We start from the raw sequence: 24733 nt of genomic DNA on the forward strand, positions 1-24733 counted from the left end.
CACAGTCTCACTCTGTAATAAACAATCCACACCCTTCCCTTTCCTCCTCCCTTCTCCCGATGCACTTTGAGCTCCTCGACTCCCCAACTCTCCGCCTCCTCCGACTCTCCGCCTCCTCGTCACACCCCTCGGACCGTCGCCATGGCGGGTCAGGCCCCGCCACCCCCGCAGGAGGGCCTAGGTGACGACTTCCTGGAGCAGATCCTGGCCATGCCCTCGTCCTACGGTACTGGGGACGAGGCTATGCTTGCCGACGGTATGGCCCTCCAACGCATCTCAGCCGATGGCGATGGTATGGCGTTCCATCTAGGGCTGAGCTTGGAGCAGGGTTCTTCGTGCGGGAAGCGGCTCTGCGAGGGGATCGACGCCAAGGCGGTGAGCGTGTGATTATCTCGTCCTGTTTTTTATTCGGTTTTGCACGTTCTACGAAGCAACGGGGTTAGCGGTGAGTTTGATGAGTTGTGAAGCTCATTTGGTGTCGTTGTGGAGCAGGAGAGAGAGTCGATGCAGTTGGCGGGATTGCTTCCGCCGGGCTTCATGCAACTCCACACTCATCAAATCCAGTCAACTCCTCCACAGGTGGTTGGTTCTAAAAAATGTATTTTTGATTATTATTGACTTGTTTCTCAAAATGGTTTGTTTGTTCCTCTATTTTGTTTTTTGAATAATTATACTGATGATATTGTTAGGATCAAAAGGAATTTAAATATCTCTATAATGACATGATATTGTCCATTTTCGGCTAAACCCTTATGATTTTATTTTTGGCTCTACTCAAAAATACCTTATTCCAATAGAGATATCTTTCCCTTATAAATATATGATTTTTTCCATGTATTTTGATATTTTTCTCTTATAAATGTATGATATTTTCAATGTGGGGCTTTGTTTACAACCTTGCAACCCAATAACTTCCCCCCCTTCAAATGAAGGACCACAACTTCCCATGCCCGATCAATTAAGACTTCCTGCCTGGTGTCTAATCTTCTTGATTCAAATACGGGAGCTCCCACTTCCTTTGTTCGAGGTTAATATTCTACTCATATGACTCAATTAGACCAAAACTCTTATGCATAGTCGGCGATTAGACCTTCTGACAATCCGAGCTTTGATACCAATTGTTAGGACCAAAAGGAATTTATATATCTCCACAATGACATGATATTGTCCACTTTGGACCTAACTCTTCAGAGTTTTATTTTTGGGCTCTACCCAAAAGACCTCATATCAATGGAGATATTTTTTCCTTATAAATCTATGATCTTTTCCATGTATTTTCAATGTGAGACTTTATTTACAACTTTACAACCAACAAATATGTATTATCGGTAACTTTATAGGGAACAATGATATTTCCCATTTAAATGTTGCAATTTTAACATGAAAAATACTTAGTTGAAGGGTTTTTGTTTTATGTTTATGTTTGTCTGGTGATGTTTGGAAGGTGTTTTATTGAGCATTGCATTGTCTAGGTGCTGAGGAAGCAACATCACTTGGAAAAATATTAAAAGAAACATCAAACCGCTTCCTTTGAGATTGTAAGATAGTTCATTTTGCAATTAAACTGATTTATTATTGATCGGTGACTCATATCTGAGTGAAGGTTAATGCAAGAGACGTCACGGATGAAAAGAAAGAGGCAATGGAAAAAATTCTTTGATGGTTTTTCGAAACAGAATTCTGTTAAGGTTTTTTCGTAAGAGAATTCTGTTAAGGTTTTTTCGTAAGAGAATTCTGATAAGATTTTTTGTAACAAAATTTTGTTATGATTTTTCGAGTTTGTTTTGACGTGTTGGGGGTTGGACACTATTTATAGGGATCATTGTGAACTTATTAGGAGTATCATCATTATGATGATGACTCTTTTGTGTTGACAGAATTCTAATAAAGCTCCGGCCATTTTGTAGAGTAGGAATGCTGCCGAACAACGGTAACTCTTCTTCCTCCTTCCTCTTCTTCCTCGTATTTGCTCTTTCTTGTGCGTCTTTGTCTCGTTGCTCCACGCGGTCTCTTTCTCTCTTCCTCTTCTTCCATGTTAAAGGTTGAAAGGTGTTGCTCTCCTCTTTACACAACAATTGGTATCAGAGTGAGGTTTTGGCGGATTTTTTCAAGATGTCAGGATGTCTTCTGTGAAGTTTGATATGGTGATGTTTGACAGAATTGGGAATTTCGAATTATGGCAGAGGAGAGTTAAGGACTTGGTGGTGCAATAAGGCACGGTGAAGGCACTAGGAAAAAGGAAACCGGAAAGCATGGAAAAATTAGATTAGAATGAACTTCAGGCGAAGGTAGTGACAACAATCGGGCTTTGTCTTACGGATGATGTGATATACCATGTTATGAACGAGGAGTCATCGTTGACAATTTGACAAAAGTTGGAAAGTCGGTAGCAAAGGTTATAGGGACTGAAGATGACAGAGAGAACTAATCTGAGCCAACAGATCAACTTATTCAATCAGATTGTGAGCGATTTGAAGCAAGTTGATGCGAAAATCAAGGACGAAGACAAGACGCTGATGTTGTTGAATTCTCTACCTTTATCTGCTATGTATGAAAATTTGGTTACTACTTTGATATGGGGTAAAAAATCTCTTAAATTGGAGGAGATCACGTGCATTGTTAGGTTTTCATCAGGCAAAGAAAACAAGCGATGAAGTTTCTCAGGAAAAAGGACTTGTGGTGAATAGTAACCAAGAGCGCGGTAGGAGCAAAGCTCGGTATGGATCGGGTAGTGGCAACAAGACCCTTTCTAAATCGAGAAGGAAGAAAGTGATCATATGCTATAAATGTGGAGGTAAAGGTCCTATGAAGACAAATTGTTAAGAGATAAAGAAACATGTTGTAGAGAACAAGATAGTTCGGCAATGTTTGCAAACATAGTTGAAGAAAAAAATTCAGAGAGTTATGATGGAGATATGCTATCAGCTATGTCGAGTTCAGAGGACATATGCATGAATACTCTGCATGTTCATATCACATGACTCTAAAGAAGGAGTGGTTTGACACTTATAGGGTAGTGTATTCTGGTTCAGTGTTGATAGGAAATGATATATCTTGCAGAGTCATCGGCATAAGGACATCAAAATCAAGATGCTTAATGATGTGATCAAAATTTTATGTGATGTCAGACACATACCAGATCTAAGGAAGAATTTGATCTCACTAGACACACGGGATGGTATTTGTTGCAATTACAAATCAGTGAGCAGGGTGATGAAAGTCAGCAAAGGAGCTTTGACAATAATGAAAGGATAAAAGTTAGTAAGGAATATTTACAAGTTGATAGAGACTACAGTTGTAGATGGAGTTGCCTCGATGGAGTCTGAATCAGAAAGTACTATCTTATGGCATATGCGATTAGGGCATATGAGCGAACGTGGGATGCTGAAACTTCACAAGAGAGATTTGTTGAAGGACGTTAAGACCTGCAAGCTTGAATTCTACAAATTCTGTGTTCTTGAGAAACAAAATAAAATGCAATTCAAGACAGCAACACAAGATGGAGGGGATTCTGGACTATGTACATACGGATCTTTGGGACACGTCAATGTAGCATTATGCGAAGGGCACTTGTATTTCGTGAGTTTTACTGATGATTACTCATAAAAGGTTTGGGTATACTTTATGTATCACAAGTCGGAAACTTTTGTAAAGTTTAAACTATAGAAAACTAAAGTGGAGAACTAGACTGAAAGGAAGATCAAATGCCTTAAGTCAGACAATGAGACTGAGTATACAAATTCAAAGTTTTAGGAATTTTGTGAGTAACATGAGATAATAAGACATTTCTCATAGGATGCCTTAGCAAAATAGTGTGGTGGAAAGGTTGAATAGAATAATTATTGATAAGACAAGATATCTCAGACTGAATGCAGGGCTAACAGAGAATTTGTTGATCAGCAACACCGGAAGGTAAAATATCAGAGGAAGTATGGACAGGAAATCTAGTAGATTACTCTCATCTTCGAATTTTTTGGATGTCTAGCCTCTATGCACATATATAATGAGGAAAGATCAAAGCTGGATGCGAAATCAAAGCAATGCATTTTTCTGGGGTATCAGAAAGGAGTTAAAGGCTTCAAACTTTGAAATCCTAAGACAAGCAAGAGAGTGATCAATAGAGATGTAGTGTTTGACGAGAAGGTCATATTAGCGTACTTAGGAAGAAGGAAAGGAGACACTACAGAGGAACAAGGAGAAAGATGTTGTGCAGGTGGAGCTAGGAGTACAAATGAGTCAAGCCGCTCGTGAGTGGCTCGGTCAAAACTCAACTTGAGCTCGATGTTGACCGAGCTTGAGCTGAGCTAGAGCTGGCTTGTTTAATATTCAAGTTGATCTCAAGCCCATTTAATACTTGCTCGATGACTCATCGAGCTAGGAGAATTCAATATTCTAATATTTAAAATAATTACTACTTTCAAACTAAATAATAAGCTGAGAAGGTGTTTATGGCTAGAGGGTTTCATTAGTTTGTAAAGTGTAAGTGGGTTGTTGCAAAAACAAAGAAAAAGGTCGACAAATTGAAGGAGTAAGGAATTTAACAGGAAAGATTTAGACACGACCAAGAAGGTTCTTAGGATGGAGATTTACAAGGAGAGAATTGTAGGGAGATTTTGGTTATCTTAACGTAGCTATGCGGTGAAGGTCTTGAATAGGTTCAACATGAAAAATACAAAAGTCGGTGAGCTGCATCACTTCAAGTTATCCGGTATACAGTACCCAAAGACGGATGAGGAGATCTAAGAGAAGTCAAAGGTTCCTTATGCCAGTGCAGTTGGTTGTTTGATGTCTGTCATCGTTTGCATAAGACCAGATTTGGCGCAAACAGTTAGTATGGTAAGCAAGTTTCTCTCAAATCTTGATTGACTACATTGGTATACAGTGAAGTGGATTTTCATATACTTGAGAAATACAATTGATTATGACATTATGTTCAGTAGATAACCGAAAGATTCTTCAGTTGCTGGGTACAGACTATACAAGAGATTTAGATGACAGAAGGTCTACTACAGGATACGTATTTACTGTGACGGAATGGCCTATTTGTTGGAAGTTTATGATATAATTTATTGTTGCATTGTCTACTATGGAGTCGGAGTACATGGTAGAAATTGAAGCAACGAAGGAAGCTTTATGACTTACAGAGTTGGTCAGAAAATTAGCCGTTCAGTAAGATAGAGTCAAGTTGTTATGTGATAGTCAGAGTGATATCTATTTAGCGAAGAATCAAGTGTGTTATGCAAGAACCAAGCACAGTGATGTGAAGTTTCACAAGATCAGAGAATTGATTGTTTTCGGGGAAATTCAACTTGAGAAGGTTCATACTATAGATAATGCTACAAATATGTTGACAAAGTCAGTAACCGTAGAAAAGTTTAAGCATTGCTTGAACTTGATCCATGTTTTTAGATGCTAGAGGAAGAAAACGAAGACCCAGAGATCCAAGTGAAGTTTTGCTTAGATACTCTTGTTCTTCGAAGGGGTGAATATTTACTAAGGTGGAGATTGTTGACGGATGACTCATATTTAAGTGAAGGCCAATGCAAGGGATGCCAAGAATGAAAAGAAAGAAATGACGGAAAAATTCTGTTATGGTTTTTCATAATAGAATTCTATTAAGGTTTTTTTCGTAACATAATTCTGTAGTAGTTTTTCGTAACAGAATTTTATTATTATTTTTCGGATCTGTTTTGGCATGTTAGGGTTTGAACACTATTTATAAGGATCATTGTAAACCTATTAGGAGTATCATTGTTATGATGATGACTTTTTGTATATAGAGAATTTTAATAAAACTTCGGCCATTTTATGGAGTAGGCACGCCGCCGAACCACGGTAACTCTTCCTCTTCCTCCTCCTCCTCCTTCCCTTGTTTGTTCTTTTCTGTGTCTTTGGCTCGTTGCTCCGTGTAATCTCTTTCTCTCTTCCTCTTCTTTCGCGTTAAATGTTGAGAGGTATTGCTCCCGTCTTTGCGCAACACCTAAGGATACAAATGATTAATATTTAGTATGGAAATTTACATTTTGCACTGTCAAGTGAAGTTGAATATGATTTCTGATGATAGGTTAAAGGTTTGACTTATTCAACCTGGTCATGTCCTGTTTAAATTTCTTATGGCACGAACGAGAAGAGGAGAACGAGTATGCTCTCCTCTTCATTCTTCTATCATCAGTTAGCAGCATATCATCTTGTGCTTGCCTCAGTATGCTCCTCTTTCATGTACCATATAATGCTCGACTATTGGCTCATTATCTCAGATGTCTTGGAGAAGTTCACATGTTTTAGTGGTGTATAATATATGGTTTTTATGCTCTTTCCATCAATTTTTGTACAGATTTTCCATGGTCAAGTGAAGCAAGGTGGAGTCACTGCAATGCCACAACCTCCAGCCCCACGACCGAAGGTGCGAGCAAGGCGTGGCCAAGCCACAGATCCTCATAGCATTGCTGAGCGGGTAAAGTTTGGTCCTCCAGCAAAGTGCATTAGATGCCTAATTTTTATATTGTCTGAGCTGAGATAGTAGACTCATACTCACCTCTAAAATAGTTTCTCATAGCATTGTTTTTTCTTTGTGGTTGTAGCAACGGAGAGAACGAATATCAGAAAGACTAAGAACTTTGCAGGAATTGGTGCCCAACACTAATAAGGTCTATATAAAACTCTCCCATTTTCTTCTGTTCATGTTCAGTTACAAGAAAAGTGTAAAATCAACTAGTCATGCATCCGTGAGTACAGTTGTTTTAAATGAACTAATCCATTTGCATGAAGATGATGTAATTTATTTTCAATAGTATGTCATAATTCCTGAGGGAAATATATCTAGAAAATACATTGTGTTTGCGCTGCAGTATGTATTCTGAGTGATGACTGGCTTGTCTATCTTTATGCCCAAGTAATCAACAGTTTTTTCTAACGGTTCCATCAATCGCAAAGGACCTGATATCCACTACATTATTTTGTACCATGCTTGACAAAGTCTTTTTTTTTTTCATTTCATAATCTATAGTGTCGAAAATAACTGATATTTCTTTGTTCTAGTTAATTTGAATGTACTAATAGAATGTGTTGATAGTGATTCAGAATGTAGAAAAACTTAGCCTTGACAATTATGTAGAAAACCTGATTCCTTGGCTATGTGCTAAAAGTTTACTTCTTTATGTGCAGACTGATAGAGCAGCAATGCTTGATGAGATTCTAGACTATGTCAAATTTTTGAGGCTTCAAGTGAAGGTAAATATATTATAATTCCCCATTAAAATAATCATTCTAGTTGGTTTATTAGAAATACAGTGGTTGCTCTTGAATAGGATCCTGAGGTAAAGATGTTAGTCTCTTTTCTGCTAGAGTTGTGTACTTTCTAACAGTTTTACTTATCCTGTATACCATAATTTCAAGATAGTAAAATAAAATGTGTTCTTGTGGTTCATATTGCTTCAGGGACATTTACCAAATTTTGGCACTTTAATTCATGACTTTGAAAGCTAAGGCTGTGTTCCATGGTTATTAATGTCATGCCCTGAGAGATAGTTTCTATACCAAGGTTTAAAATTTCGACCCGTGCTGAAGTTTCGATCCCAGACCGGAATAATACGATTCCGATATCGAGCCGTGCCGATACGATTTCAGTATTTATTTATTTATTTATATATAGTAATTATTAGATAAATATATTTATTGTGTATAATTTAAAAATAAGTTATATATTAAATTTATATAAGTTCTCCATTATTAAACAATTTAATATTGTTAGAAAAAATAATTAAATATATATTTCTATAAAAAAAATTTGAACTATCAATAATTCAAATTCAAATTAATATATCATAATATGATACCTTGTTAATACTAAAAGGAGTAGCGTGAATCAGATAAAAATATTGGTTCTTATAACATTTTATGTAGGTAACTTATATAGTTCTCCAATATTTAGATTAAATAATCATAATTATATAAATTAATACAAAGATACTATTTTATATATAATAATTATATAAATTAATACAAAGATATTTTTTTTATATAATAATTATATAAATTAATTATTTATTCATTTAATTAATTATTAATTTAAATAATATATATTTAAAATAATTAAAAATATCAAAATATCAATTAAATATTAAAACAGTAAAAAAAATCAGAATATAAATTTAATTTATTATAATTTTTATAAATTTTTTAGGATTTTTTTTGAATTTTTAAATAAAATTTAAATTAGTAAAAACAATTTCAGATTATCATTTAATAAAATTTATTACTTTTTAAAAATTTAAATATATTTTTTATATTTTATTGAGATAATTCGGGTTTACGAAAGCATTTTTAAAATATCATACTTAAGTGAGAATGTTTAAATTATTTAAATTACAAATTTTGCACGATAGCCCATGATGCACGCCTACGAGTCTACGACCTCGCACCCTTGACACCTCTGGCGCCCCACAACCTCCGGCAGCGCTGGAGGTGACGCTTCTGGCGGCGGCGCCGAAGGCGTCCGGCGATGTTTCCGACAGCGCCGGAGGCGTCCGACTAAGCTTCCGGCCCTGCCAAAAGCATCGCATCGTGACGCCTCCGGAGCCTGTGACGTTTCAGACACCTTGCGACGCCTCCGACGGCACCGGAAGCATCCGACGATTCATTTGGGACACTTGCTGCTTGCGACACACGCTCGAAGCAACCACACGTAGGGTGTCGGGTTCGGTTCTTCAGTGGAACGGTAAAAACTGTCCGTGCCGGGCAGCACGGAACGGTATTTCAATGCATGCCTGATACCCCACTCGGTGATAATATAATATAAGAAACCTTAAGAATTATCTAGATAGAATAATCAGGAAATTTATCAATTTCATATATATTATATTTTTCGTAGACAACAAAACTATACAAGTAGCAAGACATGTGAAACAAAACATAAATACAACCAGACGAAAGTAAAACAAACCAGTATATATATATATATATATATATATATATATATATATCTTGACTTTATTATCATTATTGATTATCATCGATTAAAATCAATTCTGAATACAGGTCATGCATTGGATAATATCATTATGGATAAATGTCATAAATCACGAGTATCAACATGTATATCAATGATCTTAATATGATAAATCAACTAAGAAGTGAATAACTAGGCATACATATAGGCTAAAAGCCTCTTCAGAGTATAATACTATCGCATACGTCATCTAATGTACAACTACGGATGAACACACTACCACATATCATATAGTTTTCACTTTTTAGTATTTTCCATTTACCATATTTGTTATTTTACTTTTAGAATTCCACTTGATCAATTTATTATAATTGTTCTATGTTCATATTGAATGATCAATCAAGTTAACTATTTCGTATGAAGTCTGTTTCTGTATCCTCATAAGGCTTATAAATAAAAAGCTACAAGTATAAACAGTATGAAATATCAAGAAGCATTGAAGGTGAAGCAACATTAAAAACAAGTATCAACGGAAGAGTATGTCAGACATTCATTTCATTTTTAAAACACCCTTTTCCATCTTCATCCCTATTTGAAACCCACATGCGCATACGAAAATAATATCAATTATTTACCCCCTAACAATTTAATTATTTAAAACCCTCATTGCACTATTTTAAATATCATTTGAATTCCCTTTTTAAAACCGTTATACAAACATGTAAATATAATCAATTCACTATCTATTTATGCACAATGTAATGTTTAAAGAGTCAAGGGATTGAAGTTACCCATTTTATATACAACAAAATTTTTCAAGTGCCGGTAGATCACCGTGCTCCACTCGAGCTCGTATCTACAAACATAATACCAAACATAACTCAAATAATTAAAATACTATCTAATAAAAATAATGACCAAAAATGTAAACATTGTCTACCGTTCGAAATCGATAAATTGTTTTGATCTCGCTACCTAATAAGATTTAACATTCCACCTCCATTTCAATCTAGATAGCCTTCCTAACTACACATTGATGAAAAACAACCCAAAATAGACCTTGCAACTTCCTTTGAAGTTGCTCCTTTTGCTGGAAAAATCGGACAAAGCAAGAAAAGGGGTTGATGTTGGCTCAATCTTGTGCTGTAAATGGGGAAGAGAAATTGTTGTTGATGTTATTGTTGGAACCCAAGAGCAAATGAAAGGAATGATAAGAAAAATGCCGAAACAATGAAAGAAAAGGAAAGAAAACCTTTTCCTTATTGCCGGTGGCGTCGGCTAGCTCTAGCAGAGACTCTGGTGTCTAGGATTGGCTGGAAAACAACAAAAGGAGAAAAAAGGTTACTTCCCTTGTTGCCGGAAGAGGGCAGCAGCAACAGCTGCTGGGTTTCTCTTGGTTGGTGAAGAGAAAGGAGGAGAAGGGCTCGTGCTTGAGAAGAAAAGGGGGGTGCTGCAATTTTTCTACCGTTGGAGAGAAGCATGAAAGAGAAGGAATGGGGCAAGAAGAAAGAAAAAGAAAAGAGAGAGGTGAGGTGGGGGAAGGGCCCTAGCTTGTTTTTACAGGCCATGTTCATGTGTTAGTTAAATTATTTAGACGGACCATTTCTCATCTAGCCTAGGCACTTAAATAGCTTGGAGAAGAAGTGCACTTTTTTGTATAGCACATCTTTGTTTTATTTTGATAACCTTGAACTTTTACGTGTCTCATGATTAGCCATGTTTGCTTAATTACATAAAAAAAATCACTTTCTTAAATATATTGATGGTTTGTTTCTACAATGGACAGTTGAAAACATCATGACAAATGTGCTTATCTTCTGATGTCAGGTTTTAAGCATGAGTAGACTAGGTGGTGCTGCTGCTGTTGCACAACTTGTAGCTGAAATTCCTGCATCAGTGGAGGTAAAATTGCTCGGTAAAATCTAGCATATCAAATTGGACATTTAAGAACTTCTATTGCCACTCTACTGATACCGTGTAGGTGTTCATCAACATTGAATTTTTATTTCAAGTGGCTATCACTTGTAATTCATATGCTACATAATATATTGCACACGCATAGGTAGCTAACATCAATAAATTCGTATATTAATTTTTGAGGAAAACATCATGTTCAAGTGCTAATGTTGTTTTTCAAGTATTACCTTTCCCTTCGTTACTCTAAGGCGCTTTGCAGTTGCAAGAAACACTTAGAAATACCCATGTAAATTGCGTTAGTTACATGGCATTTAGAGTTTATGATAAGGCATTTGATCAGTTCAACTAGTGCAATTGCTTTCTAAAATTATCCAGTCGTAGGCCACACGCCTATAGCAGGTTATTGATTTTGATAATGTAACAATATTTTCCTCATTAGATTCTTTGAAGATTTCACACTTTGTCCATCTTCAAAGCAATTTGGTGATATATCTGTGATTGTGTATTTTTTTTTTCATACATGTTCACTCAGTTTAAATTTTCTGAAGGTTCCTCGATGTTTTCTAAATATTCATAATGGCCTCTTGAATCCAAAGTAGTCTACATTAGTTTGGCAGCTTCAAGGAAATCTCACGCAATTCTGTGAATTTTATTGATATTTCTATCTGATAGCATAGTGAATTCTCTGTTCAAGGAGGAAACTAGTGAGGGCGGCAGCAGACAGCATATTTGGGAGAAATGGTCAACCGATGGCACAGAAAGGCAGGTTGCGAAGCTCATGGAAGAAGATATTGGAGCTGCAATGCAATTCCTCCAGTCCAAAGCCCTCTGCATGATGCCAATCTCACTCGCCATGGCGATCTATGATACCCAACACCAATCTGAATCCGAAGTCAAGCCAGAACCAGATACTCCTTCATAAGCTATAATCCATCAACCAAAAACCCAAATCAGCAGCTAATCCATATCTCCTTCAGCGTGTAGAAAGGCTCCTGCGATCACCCACCTTCCAACAGCAACTCAACCTGATGCAGATCCTGTATGTCTTGTTTTCTCGTCCTACATTTTTTTTTTCAAAAGTGTATTATCACAAACACATGGCTGGTTCTTAGATTCTATTCAACTACATATGTTTGGATGTGTTTTTGAATGGCAGAGAGAGTAGTATCAGATAGATCTCCCCTGCTTTTTACTTTGTTTAGTGGGGAACTGTGATGCACCAACTGGTTACATTTTTTTTGTCAGCATGCTAATCAAGAGCCGAGTTGATATAGTGTTTGGCTTTTCTCACTTTTCATAAGTCAATTCATCATGATGATTGTGATCTGTATCTCTTCTTGATTGAATGTTTTTAGAAAATTGAAATGAAATATGTAAAATGTTATTCGACTCGAGTTCAATCCAATTAATTTGATATGGTTGGAAGAGAATTCTTAGTTTCCCACGCATTCATTGTGAATGTTTCTCTTTTACTCTGGTAATTAGTTGATGAAAAATTTTATAGGGTCGGGCCGGTAATTCTCAGATTAGAAATCTTATGAAAGGTCTCTCTTTTATGATAGTTCACTTTTTCACTTAAGCTTGGATGAGACAAAGCATCGCTTTAGGTGGCGGGCACAGATAGTAAAGCCTGGTTAGTACAAATCTATTACTTCCGCATCAAGTGAGGCACATTTTATTGCTTAATCCTTATAACAACACTTCTCCCATCATTTTCGCCCATTCATTCATTCTTCCCCGTCGCCGCCGCCATCATGTACCCCTGCGGCGGAAGTAGTGGCAGCCTCGAGGTGCTCTGCCGCCTGCTGAAGCGGCTCGACATCGCCAAGAGCAGCGTCCAGGACACCGACGCGTCGACTGACGCCAGGTTCATGCAGATCAAGACCAAAATGGAGGTGCTGCAGCTTAAGATGGTGAGGGAGATACTGTGCCGGGAAGACAGAGCCATGGTGCAGCTCCGCCAAGTCGAGCACTACATCGACGACATGATGATGGGCACCAAGGACGCCCCGTCCTTCTCCTCCATGCTGGTCGTCGAGAACCTCAACCGGATCGACGCCTCCATCGACAAGGCGATCGCCGCTGCTGGCGAGAGCGCCGCTGCCGGCGAGAGCGCCGCCGTCTATGACGGCCTCTACAAGGTGATGCAATCTATTCATGACCGTCAGATCTGATTTTCTTAATCTCGACCGTTCATATGACAAGTACGTGCATCCATTCTTATAGCGGATCAAGTCGAGTAAAGATTTTGCAAAAACAGACGGCCCATGGGGCCCCCGTTTAGGAATAGAGTGGGACATGGGCCCTCTTCCCAACATCAAAACCATCTACGTGAGCGCCGACGATCGCATCCATTCCATTCGATTTGAATACAAAAGCGATGATCACAAAGAATACCGAACGCCGCTAATAGGAGGAGAAGGGGGCACTCCACATCAGGCAATATATACACTATACATACATTATAAACTAATTATTTTTTATTTTTTCAATTAATTTTATATATATGTAGATTGAACTCGATGCGGAAGATCCCATCAAATTGATAAGAGGATTATATGACCCGGCTGGTTTAACCAAATTGGAGATCCTCACGAGCAAACACACACATTCATTCGGGAAGGGTAATGATAAAAGTATCAGTTTCCCCCCTACATCGAAACTCGATTGCAATTACAAAATTGTGGGGTTTTTCGGAAGGGCATCATCTTATGTTCATGCACTAGGGGTCTATTTGGAAAAATGCCCTAATTGCCCACCTGATTCAAGCCCTTTCCCTACTATACCCTGATTGATCAATTAGCCATTTTCATTTTTTCATAATTAATGATCATATTTGCTATAATAAAGGAAGTCATAGGATACATTCCATGCACTTGGTGAGGCATATGTAATGTGTGTGATTTTATGCATTCAAATATATGTATTTGTGTATTTGTAATAAAATTTCATGGAAAAGGATTGAACAAATCAAACATGCTTGGATCAGGCAAACTTAACTAACCGAGCGGATCAGGCGATTGAGCCAGTTATGTAGGCCTAACAAGTGCCGAATTTAGCTAGTCGAGTGAGCTGAACAGGCAAAATTGGTTGGGCAAACCAGACACTATTGTTCAAATCCACACTGCATCACAAAGATCAATTTTAACACACTCAGGCATACATCTAACAAGGTCAACGTAGAATCTAATGGAGATTGAGGCAGCATATGCAATATGCATCAAAACAAACAAACACCCACAAGATCATTTCCAGTACAAAGATCATTGAACATCCATTTGGTTTTTACTGATTACTAGTTGCCATCCTCTTCGGAGCCCTTCAAATACAAAGATTCCGTGCTGGTGCCGGTGCCGTCTCCACTCTGCCTTGCTGAGTTTCCTCCGCGACCCTCGGTCGGTAATGCACTGCCAGCTTCCTGCTTCAGTGAATTGCTGTGGCTGAAAATGGGGAATCCAACACTGGCCTCACCGTGAAGGATGTTGAAACCAGTGTTCCCTCCGGGGCTCACACCTAGCTGGCTATGCAGTGCTGCTTGCTGCTGCTGCAAAGAAGATATCGGCGAGTGTGCATAGAGCAAGGAGGTTCGGGCAGCCGCAAGGGACTGAGGAGTCATCTGCTGGGTCTGTTGGTGAGGCATGTATCGCGGGCTGGATGGCATCATATGATTGGGAGGAAACTGGTAGAACAATGAAAAGACATGCTCACTGTCATCTATCACCAAACATTTCTATCTAAGGTATAGAACTACAATGATTTGAAATTAGAATCTTTAACAAAATATCCCAAAATGCATTTTTAGATTGATCGAGAGATTAAAAATACCTGAGCAAGGGGTGGAGTTTGTTGACCATCTGCAATGGCAGCAAGGTACATGAGATTCCTTTGAAGTTTTGCTTGGTTTCTGTAAAATGAGATGTATGATCCTCTAGTTTAATTCTATGCCATAGTCCAATAACATCTTCTTTTCGCTAAATACTTTCATTATATTAGCAAACCAATCTAACAAAATTATCTTTCTGATAAATACACATCAGGATAAAAGCTCTTATGAAAAATAACCTGAACAGTTCGTGAAAAAAAAAATGGACTTACTCAGCACATTCTTCAGCTTTCCCTGCATTTTGGTTGTCCAGAATGGCCAGAATCAACTGCTTGTTCTCATCCAGATACTGAAGTATCAAGAAACGAATATCAAAATATATTTAGATGTTGTTGTATAACCGATATAGCCAACAAGACCATATATAGCATTAAATTGGCAAAGAAACTTCTTCGAGATAGTTTCAGAAGAAATAGATGATCTGAAATATCCGCCAGACCAGATCTTCATGCTGAACATAAATCATAGCAGATTTAGGATTCTTAGAATAAGACAATATTATTATCTTCCTCCTGTGTTCTACGTTATGAGAATATTATGAAATATTTTGGGTATGCAAAATCAAAAGCCTAGGACCTTTTGGTACCAGCAAAACTGTAAAAAAAAAACAACAAAAAAAAAAAAATTGCAGTTTAATCAAGTTGCAAAGAAAAGATTAAGAAGAAGATTAGAACAAGAGAAGGGTAGCTATTTTTTCATCCATTAGCAACAAAAAAAAAGATGCATTTTATATAACTCACACACAAAAAAATCACTTTACGAAGAAGATTAGAACAAAGAGAAGGTTAGCTATTTTTTCACCCATATCAACAAAATATTTGTATTTGAATCAATTCATGATAAAAGACTATCTTACGAAGAAGATTATTTTAAGAGCAGGAGAATATTATCGATTTTATCACCCAAAAATTGCACTTTGATCAACTAATAAAGAATTTCAAGAAAAAAAAAATACTGCCACCAAACAATTTTTAAGAGTAAAAAACTCAATATCACAAAGAAGATAACCAAGCAAACGTTAAGAGGAAGAAAGTTCAGATAAATCTCTCAAAAAGGAAAGCAAAAGCTGAATCAGGACATGAGGGTGCACCCACAAAATATTACTCCAAAAATCTCCATCAAGAGGTAGAATATAAAGCTGATGAACAACCATGCACTGCAGAGAACACTTGAAAAACTGGATCCCAACAGAGGATTGAAGGGACTATGAGGAAGAGGAAAAGGATCACCTGCTGGATGATATCAGTGGTGACTTGATTCGGGGAAGCGTAAGCTGCCATCATAGGCTGCATCTGCATGAGGTGCTGCTGCATGATCTCCTCAAACCAGACTTTTGGTTTTTATTTTTATTTTTACTGTCAAAACTCAGAGTGTCTTCTCTCCACTCCCCTGTTGGTTATACTTGTAAGAGACAAGAGGAACAAGAAATGAAAGGGCAGGTGGTCGGTCACCTTCGGCTTTGTGCTTCAACAGAGGGTATTTATCTCCCTCTCTCTATTTCTCTCCAAGTTGCAATATACTAATTCCAAGGTACAAGTTTCTTGACTGTTTTTCAAAAATCCAAAAATAAAGTTTCTCGATTATGTGCATCAAGTTAAATAGATTATATATTGAGCATTATTAGCATTTATAAAAATATGATCTTATAATGTTTTATAAAAAGGCACCATATAAATCTCTCTCCTTAATATTTTGACTGTAATTTTTAAAAATATATCTACTGTCTAAATTTAATGATAGATTGATCTATATATATATATATATATATATATATATATATATATATATATATATATATATATATATATTGCTTTTTTTTTGGCTTGGGGGGTGTAAAATACACTTGTGCATTTGAGAAATCAGGTGTACTGTGACTGTGCATATTCTGCTGTTCAAGAATACATCCAAAACTTGTAATTTTCTTTCTCAATCTCTTTTATTAGTAAGAGACGAGCAAACTGGAACCATCCTCATTGGAAGAAATTAAAGAACAGGCGTGTAGATATTACTAGCATGCATGAATTCAGAGAATCAGAGTGTTTGAGCAAACCATGAATGCATGCTTGGTTTTTTTATTTCAGCATTTCTTGATTGAGCAGGATTAGGGATGGCAGGAGGATAAGAGATGACAACTGGAATGAATATATATCAATGAAAATTTAAAAATTTTCGATCCCTTTGAAATGACTTAAGCACTAGTTAACTGGGTGTAGGATGAATAATGAATGATTCTACATAATAGTTTTGTTTTCCTATCATAATAAAAGGCTAAATAACTATTATAAATATTATCAAATTTTATACAATATTATCAGCAGGGGTTTAGATGCAGTAACTATTTCATGTGTAGTATGGGCATGAATGAATGTCTAGTATTCCACCCTCTCAGAGTTGTTCATTTTTGGTGCTCTAAAACAGATAAAATGTTTGAACTTGAAAAAAATAATAATGAGAAATTATTATTATTATTATTTTTTAAGAAAATGGTGTTTCACGGACCTGCAGCATGGAGGAGGGAAACTTGACAGTCAGCACCAAATGCCTTCAAACTGCGAGCTGTCAGCCTATCAGGTATCAAAAAAGCTGTAACATTATCTGGAAAGAAACCAATGTGGAGGTGAAGAGTCATAGCCATCATCATTGATCACAAGTATTTAATGCAGCTTACAGATTTGAAACTTCGATAAAAGAACACGGTTTTTTAATGCATAATGAGCACCCTTATCATTTTCTGACCTGTGTCTATCATTCATGCATGGTTGTGGTTTTCTCTTGATGCAAAAGGCTTAAAATTGCTTAAATGTGATGCTTGTAGACAGAATGGTCAATGTCTGGTCTTGCAGAGTCCAACTGTTGAAAAGGCTGTGCAGTAATGTACTTTCCAATGGGAGTTCTTCCTCTTCTACCATTGCAGGCAGTGAACACAGGAGCCGCTGCTCTCCTCTACTTTCTTCCGAGTTTCTCACCCTAATGAACAGACTGGTGAAAGTAAAAAAAGAAAAAAAATGAAAGGAGAAATGAAAGAGATGCTCCCTGTTGGTGAAACAAGGAAGGCCTCTGCTGGGGGCTGGGGCAGCATGTTGTGTGCTGGCTTTGATGGGATGGTGTGGTGTGTGGGGCAGATAAGGGATGGGATTGGAATCATTTTTCTCTTTTTCCTTCGTAAAGGACCAGAAAGTAGAAAGAGAGAAAGCGACCTGTGCCTGCAAGTATGGCAGTGGCATGGTGCCACTGCCATGACCTTCACCTCGATGCTAGCTAATGGCATGGCATCATCTTTTGATGCCTTTTTCTCCCTATCTCTTGACTGCCTTTGTATCTTATCATCTGTGCTCTTTACCAGTTACCACCAGTTAAAATTCTACGACTTCCTTTTCAAGTTCAGTGGTAGGTTTTTTCTGTCTTTCTTGTTTTTTTCTTGTTCATTTCCACTAACATAGAGCACAACACGTTTCAGCTCAGTTTATTGATGAAACCAACCACCATATGAAGCGATGAGCCATGAGAGAACAACGATGGAGCTGAATGAAAAGGAAGAAAATAGAAAGTCTACACCAGGTTCAACAACTGCACCTATGGAAGCATCCATGTAATTGGCAACATTGACTAACATATCAAACAGTTTATAGGCTGCACTAACAACAGAGCTGAGGGAACCAAACGTGTCGCGCATAATGCAAAGAGGTAAACTTATGAGGAAGAAGATGACATCAATCAGAAAGGAAATGAGACTTGATCCAAGGTATGAAAGGTGAGTTGGAGACAAGAAAAAAGATTCAAACAGGATATAAATAGTTAAGTATATATACAGGATGAGTAGAAGTTTTTGAGGGGAGAAACAAAAGTGTCCTTGATTTGTAACCATATCAGTGTTTGGAATGGCCACAGGGGACGTATTGGTTAAAGGGGTGTTAGAAACAACAGGAACAATGGCCAAATTGGACTCCGAACCAGTTGCTTCTTCACAATATTGTAACGACTTGCCGTAGGAGAAGTACATATATCGATCTTTGCTGTGGATATGTACATCCTGAATGTGCTGAAACTTATGCCACTCTGAGCCACCATGATGACAACTCTTGAACATATCTTCATTGCATTCCAATTCCAGCCATCGAAGATCTTTTGTTGCATATTCTCCTAAGCCCTCTGGAAGGTTATTCATTGATTCATCTATCACATTTAGTTGTTGCAGATGAACCAAATGTTCAAACTTCTTCAAAGATGAACAGTTGCTGACTTTGAGATTTTCAAGTGAAGAAAGATTGGATATCTCAACAAGATTGAAGCTGCTAGACACTGACAATTTTCTGATGGTAGAAAGGTTCTCGATCTTCATAAGTCGATTAGCACCATCCATCGCCAAAACAGTTAAGGCTGTGGCATGCCGCAGGCCATCAGGAAGAGATGGTAACTTATAGCAGTTGACAAGCTGCAGTTCTCTTAGACAGGGTAAAGCTTCACCATCTTCCAACTGCCATTGCCAATCTTCCCAGTTGATCATATCCTCCATGACCAAAGTATTGAGCTTTGGGAATGGAGGCCATGCATCCAAGCCAAAGAATTCTGTGCCAATTTTAGTGACAGCGGTGGCACCTGATATATATAGAAAACTCAAGTGGGGAAGGTGGCCTAGTTGTGGAAGTTGTTGGATTGATGAGCACCTGTGAAGAACCAATTTAGTAAGTTTTTTCACTGTGGAAATCCAACTGGGAAGATCAAGACCAGGGTATCCCATAATTTCAAGCTCTTCCAGGCTTGATGAAGGGCATAGCGCCTCGAGCACCTCCTTGAATTTGTCCACTTCAAGTAGTTGAGCATCTGCAATATTAAGTGACCAATGCATGCTTAAGTTCTTGAGATACTTCTTTCTTCTCAAGTTTGCTCTAGCTGATTCTGCACCATTGGATACTCTCTCCAATTTCTGTAACAGAAGATACTTGAGCATTGTCAGAGGTCCCAGATCATCTAGTGTAGACATCAAAATACCTTCACTGCCAGAATCCACAAGAAATCCTAAAAGTGAGTTAAGGTTTTCAAGTTTACCAACACCAACAGGCAACCAATTGACCTGAGTACCTACAAGATCCAAACTCCTTATGCTTTGCAACTTCACCAGATGTTGAGGCAGCGCTGTCATTGATTCACAACCTCGTACAGATAAGAACTGTAAATTTATGAGTCGCTCTATACTGTCAGGGAGCTGTTTTAATCTTGTAGAAGAAACATTTAGGTGCCTCAAATGTATAAGATCTCCAATGCAATCTGGTAAGCTATCAACATCGGTGCCATGAATATCTAAGACACGCAGGTGGTTTAGTCCTTGAAGAAAATCATCAAGAATTTTCCCTGATAAAGGATTCCTAAAAAGCAACAATGTTCTCAAAGAATTTTGCTCTTTTAGTTCTGTTGGGATTGCCATAAGCCCCTTAGCCACAATTGATAGGCGTCGAGGCTTTGTTGAGGTTGCATCCATTAGATCAAGATTTCCAAACAAGTTCTCCTCTCCTGCCAAAAAATGAGCAAGAAAGCGAAGAAGCCCATGCATCTTATGAGCATCTTGCTGACCAAAATCTCGTTCCAAGAGGTTCCTCCAAATCAACTCTTTATAATAGCCTTCAGCTGTGTCTTCAATTGTTGATCTTTCTTTTTCTTCTACCAGTCTCTCAGCTATCCAATACTTGGTGATGGATTGTTGATCAAACAAATGATCCTCTGGAAATAAGGAGCAATAGACAAGACATTGTCTTAAATTAGCTGGTAGGTCCTTGTAGGCCAAATATAGAGCTCTTGTAACATCATTTGGAAGATCAAAGGATGACCATGCTGGATCAAGGAAAACCTTCTCCCATTCTTCAGAGCTCCACCCTCTGGTTCTAAGGACTCCTGCAATTACGCGGATAGCTAGAGGAAAACCTTTGCATTTCCTCACAATCTTGATACCGATGTTATTCAGCTCCTGCATCTCCTGAACATGATCTTCCTGATACAGCTCCTTGCGGAGCATTGACCATCCTTCTTTGGTTGACAGAGGTTTCATTCTATGAAGATGTGCTCCAGGAAGTTCTCTTGCAAGAGTTTCGTTTCTTGTAGTAATCAGAACCCTACTACCAGAAACTATGTTCTGTGATGATCTTTGCAGTAAGTCATTACAAATTTGTATGCTCCAAACATCATCCAGAACCAATAAAAACTTCTTATGCTCTAAGACCCTCTTCAGTTCGATTTCTAGTTGTTCACTTGTTTGAGCTTCGCCGTAGGTTTGCCCTGCACCAGTGATTATCTGCTTCAGCATGTCGATAAATGTGGTTTGCTGAGTGACACATATCCAGATTCTAACTTGGAAGTGAGCTTTTGTTCTCTCATCGTAATAGATCTTTTGAGCTAGCCTGGTCTTTCCTATCCCTCCAACACCAGTAATCACCAAGAGATTCATCCGCTCCTCCATAGTCAGTAGCTTAAACATAGATTCTGCATCCTTCTTGAACTTAAATTCTACACTTTCAGGATCCATTGCTCTAACAATACATTTGTTTGTCAGGCTAACTTCATATCCATGGATGGATGATATTAATTGGAACTTTGCAGCCTCTTTAATTACTTGATCTAGCCTAGAACTTAGCCTCTTGATTCTTTCAGTAATCTCGTGGTGGAAAGATCGATTGAAGAAAGAAAATAGTGACACAGAACACTTAGTGCTAATGCGCAACCTAAATGATTGAGCTTGCTGCTCCAACAATCTCTTGTGACTCTCCCCCTCAATTTTGCATTGATCAATCATATCATCTATGTCATATATAATATCTCGTAGCTTGGTTAACCACCATTGTATCTCCTTTTCATTATAGCTCCTGCGTTCAGCATCCTGGAGAATGTTCCTTAGCTCCTCTAGCCTCCTTACCAGACCTTTAACCTCATCAGCCACGCCCAAGAGTAAAATTTCCTCTCGTTTGGTGATTCCATCTAACACTTGAATGACTTGAGGAATGAAAGCAGTTAAAATCATGGCCATGATCTGATCTTCCAGTGACTCTCCAAATCTCGCACCTAAAGTAAAATGCAAATACTAATTTTACAAGAGAAACGAAAAAACAATAAAATCATATCCAGAATACTGAGCATGATTGTTCTGTTTTATTGATTACAACTAAGCATATTCAAGCTCCTGTTATCATTCTTCACACTTTTTTCATGGTACTTAATATGATTTATTAATATCAGGAAATGAGAGGGAGATCTAGGAGGTTGAAAATCTTACTATGAGGGTTGTCTCAGGCTTCCAGATGATATGAGATTCTACTGAAACAAGAAACAATTCAGAAAAAGGATTTTTAATTTTTCTGATAAATCGGTCATTGTGTTTTCAGGAGCGCGATCGATGCAGATTATTGTAATCAGATTCAAGAAAATTTCCTAGAGGTTTACACTGTGCAAAAATCAAGACAACAACAGGTTTTCCCTGAAGAAAACCTCCTCCCAACATTTTCCACCCAAAAACTTTCATGCTTACTTCCAATGGTTAAAGGCTGAACATGCCCACTTCTTTTAATTACCAGAAAAGATTCTACAAGTCATGACCGCAGTACTACGCATCAAGGAAAACAAACAACTTTATGCTAAAATGGAACAAACACAAGCATTTCCATCGAAAACAAGAACATACCAAAAAGAATCCCGAGACCAGATGAGGAGTCAGTGGCGTTGACGAAGGCACGGGTGTTGCAGGCAGACAAAGTTCCAGCTTTAAGAGAAAATGGAGGAAGCGAGCGAAACGAACTTGTCGAGGCATGCACGTCTTTGAGATGGAGGAACTTCAACCTCCCTCGAACCATGGACTTGGAATAGAAAAGAGCAATCGAGGCCGCTGACGCTTGCGGCGATTGCATCTCCATTCCGATGTCAAATCCGGACGATCACAAGAGAGAGACCATCAGACCAAACAACTCGTCGGATTAATTTCAGAGAAAATTTCATTTCACATTTTACAGTTTACATTAAAAAAAAATGAAATGAAACTATATATATATATATATATTGCAAAAAAAAGGTGAGGTAAAAATCTGACAAATTTCAAGAACCTTTTTAATGATTTTTTAAATATAAAAAATGATGCAAAATAGGTTTTAAGGCATGCACGTTTATTTTAACAGAAAAAGGATAATCTCCCGAGCATTGAGCATGGGGACAATTTCCTTTCACTTTGATGGAGGATGTGATATTTGATCCGAATGAAATTTTATAGGAAGAGATTTCTTTATATATGAGTATTCGATTATTCAGATAATTAGGGATGAAGTCCGGGTCTAGTAGCATTCTGCTAGAAATTAACAGATTAAATTCCGTCATCTGTAAACACAAAATGGGCACAATGTAGAAACGAATATAAGTTTAGAGAGTAAAATAATAACACCAACAATTTTACATGAAAAACCACCTCAATGTGAGGAAAAACCACGGGACTTAGTCTAATGATCTTACTAAGTACGATTACAAGCATTGTGGCAAAACCATCTAGGAATAGCCCAATCAATACTTCCTTGTAAATAATTATTCTCCCTTTCAAGACGGTACTCTAGATGTCGGGTGATCCTCTGAAAGTGGGCAAGTGAAAAGTTGGGATATGACAGTTTCGCTGACCAGATGTGGATTACGCTCCTCTCTGCAAAATAGATGACGTCAGTGCCGAGGCAGGGAAGAGGTCCCTGACGCTGGCCCTCCGACGTTCAAGTCAGTCATCATAATACAGAGAAGAAGTGAAACAGTGGAATTATGCCTAAATAGTAAATCACACGTACCTCCGCCGGTGATGGACCCCCCTTTATATAGAGTCCTGGTGGATGACATACACATTCCTCGAGGCGTGGACATGTTCTCCGATATGTTCGTGGCCACGTTCTCCAACACGTTCATGACCACGTTCTCCAACATGTTCGGGGTCACGTCCTCTACTATGTCCTAAGAAAGGATGTTGTGAGGACCATCGCCATGCTGCTTGGCCGAGCGGATCAGCCGCTCGGTAAGGATTATGCTCTATCTATGGTCAGGTCTCGCTGCTTGGCTAAATAGGTAGTCGCTCAGCCGGAAGTCCTCTGCTCTGTCAATTTCAGTTGCCCTTTCGTGCAGTGTCTGTGTAGTAACCTACCTTCCTCTGTTCGGACAAAATGTCCGATCTCCCTTAGCGTCTTGATAATATGACTTGAGCGCCTGGCTATTGTATTCTTCTAGTCGAAAGGATTGAAAGCTTGTACATGTCTCCTGCCGATCAAGCCCTACCTGTCCTGACCAGTCGTTGCATTTATCCTTCGTTCGGCCCTTTAACACTTGGGCGTTGACCATCTTGACTTTGAACTCTACCCTGGCGGTTGACCCCGTGCCAGGTGGGCTTCCTCTTATTGCCGCATCACAAGTCTCCCCTTCAAATCTAGTTGAATGAGACTGTAAGTTCGACTGACTGGACAAGATGTGCCTTCATTGACTCTAAGACCCGATTAGCCCATATGCTCAAGTCTGTTGGTCGCGCACATGCCCACGCTGTTCGACCTTATTTCACTGGACTAGGTCTGTTACTGTCGCTCGACCCTAGCCCCCAAAGAAACATGTGTCTTGGTCATTCGACTGTGTGATAATCGCTTATCTATGCCCGGTCGGGACGACGAGCGATTATACTTGGCGGCCATTTTCTCCTCCTTGTTCCTCGCGCTCCTCGACCGAGCACCCTGACGTCATCTAAATTTCTTGGAGACCATGCAAATCTTTGCTCATTATAGCCGAACACGCTGCCATACCTTGTAATTCATCCTTATTAATGTCGTCCGGTGACTAAGCGCCATGTGCCCCCTTTCTACTGTAGCACGTTTGACATGACAGGTGGATATCCGCTGATGACGTTGTTAGGGTTGATTTGTAGCTAGAGGGGTGAATAGCTCGTCGCGCTCGTTGTCTTGCTTCGTGATGATAATATGCAGCGGAATGAAACATGAAATACA

The 24733-nt window shown here is 38.4% G+C and overlaps 3 protein-coding genes across 6 annotated transcripts; 2 read left to right on the top strand and 1 right to left on the bottom strand.

Annotated features, from left to right (window-relative positions):
• On the top strand, positions 1-12137 carry LOC122002077 (transcription factor UNE12-like). The gene is made up of 7 exons (XM_042557133.1): positions 1-375; positions 493-579; positions 6335-6454; positions 6582-6647; positions 7165-7230; positions 10775-10849; positions 11559-12137. The coding sequence occupies exons 1-7, from the start codon at positions 142-144 to the stop codon at positions 11784-11786; spliced, it is 876 nt and encodes a 291-aa protein (XP_042413067.1). The 5' UTR covers positions 1-141; the 3' UTR covers positions 11787-12137.
• A 295-nt stretch (positions 12138-12432) lies between these two features.
• On the top strand, positions 12433-13828 carry LOC122000384 (agglutinin-like). Its single transcript, XM_042554797.1, has 3 exons — positions 12433-13005; positions 13091-13303; positions 13377-13828. The coding sequence occupies exons 1-3, from the start codon at positions 12619-12621 to the stop codon at positions 13653-13655; spliced, it is 879 nt and encodes a 292-aa protein (XP_042410731.1). The 5' UTR covers positions 12433-12618; the 3' UTR covers positions 13656-13828.
• Positions 13829-16057: 2229 nt separating this feature from the next.
• Positions 16058-22682, bottom strand: LOC122002078 (putative disease resistance protein RGA3). Of its 4 annotated transcripts, XR_006117568.1 has the most exons (5): positions 22411-22682; positions 17484-21794; positions 17247-17342; positions 16199-16292; positions 16086-16136 (listed from the first exon to the last, which is right to left on the bottom strand). XR_006117568.1 is itself a non-coding variant. In XM_042557134.1 (2 exons), exons 1-2 carry the CDS (start codon positions 22637-22639, stop codon positions 18211-18213), a joined length of 3813 nt encoding a protein of 1270 aa, XP_042413068.1. In that variant the 5' UTR covers positions 22640-22682; the 3' UTR covers positions 17350-18210. The 4 variants fall into 4 exon arrangements, 1 of the variants encoding a protein (XP_042413068.1); XR_006117569.1 differs by having other exon boundaries at positions 16058-16292; positions 17247-17311; XR_006117567.1 differs by having other exon boundaries at positions 16058-16292.
• Between the last annotated feature and the right edge of the window lie 2051 nt (positions 22683-24733).

This window comes from Zingiber officinale, chromosome 7A, assembly GCF_018446385.1.
Source record: "Zingiber officinale cultivar Zhangliang chromosome 7A, Zo_v1.1, whole genome shotgun sequence".
In the NCBI taxonomy this organism is placed as follows: domain Eukaryota; kingdom Viridiplantae; phylum Streptophyta; class Magnoliopsida; order Zingiberales; family Zingiberaceae; genus Zingiber; species Zingiber officinale.

Bases quoted from the DNA above. Each gene is read 5' to 3' on its own strand.
- LOC122000384 (XM_042554797.1), top strand. From the start codon at position 12,619: ATGTACCCCTGCGGCGGAAGTAGTGGCAGCCTCGAGGTGCTCTGCCGC. The intron at 13,006-13,090 runs GTGATGCAATCT...CCATTCTTATAG, and splicing joins TCTATGACGGCCTCTACAAG to CGGATCAAGTCGAGTAAAGA. The intron at 13,304-13,376 runs GCAATATATACA...ATATATATGTAG, and splicing joins AAGGGGGCACTCCACATCAG to ATTGAACTCGATGCGGAAGA.
- LOC122002078 (XM_042557134.1), bottom strand. From the start codon at position 22,639: ATGGAGATGCAATCGCCGCAAGCGTCAGCGGCCTCGATTGCTCTTTTC. The intron at 21,795-22,410 runs GTATGTTCTTGT...ATTTTACTTTAG, and splicing joins TGGTCTCGGGATTCTTTTTG to GTGCGAGATTTGGAGAGTCA.
- LOC122002077 (XM_042557133.1), top strand. From the start codon at position 142: ATGGCGGGTCAGGCCCCGCCACCCCCGCAGGAGGGCCTAGGTGACGAC. The intron at 376-492 runs GTGAGCGTGTGA...GTTGTGGAGCAG, and splicing joins AGGGGATCGACGCCAAGGCG to GAGAGAGAGTCGATGCAGTT. The intron at 10,850-11,558 runs GTAAAATTGCTC...TCTCTGTTCAAG, and splicing joins AAATTCCTGCATCAGTGGAG to GAGGAAACTAGTGAGGGCGG.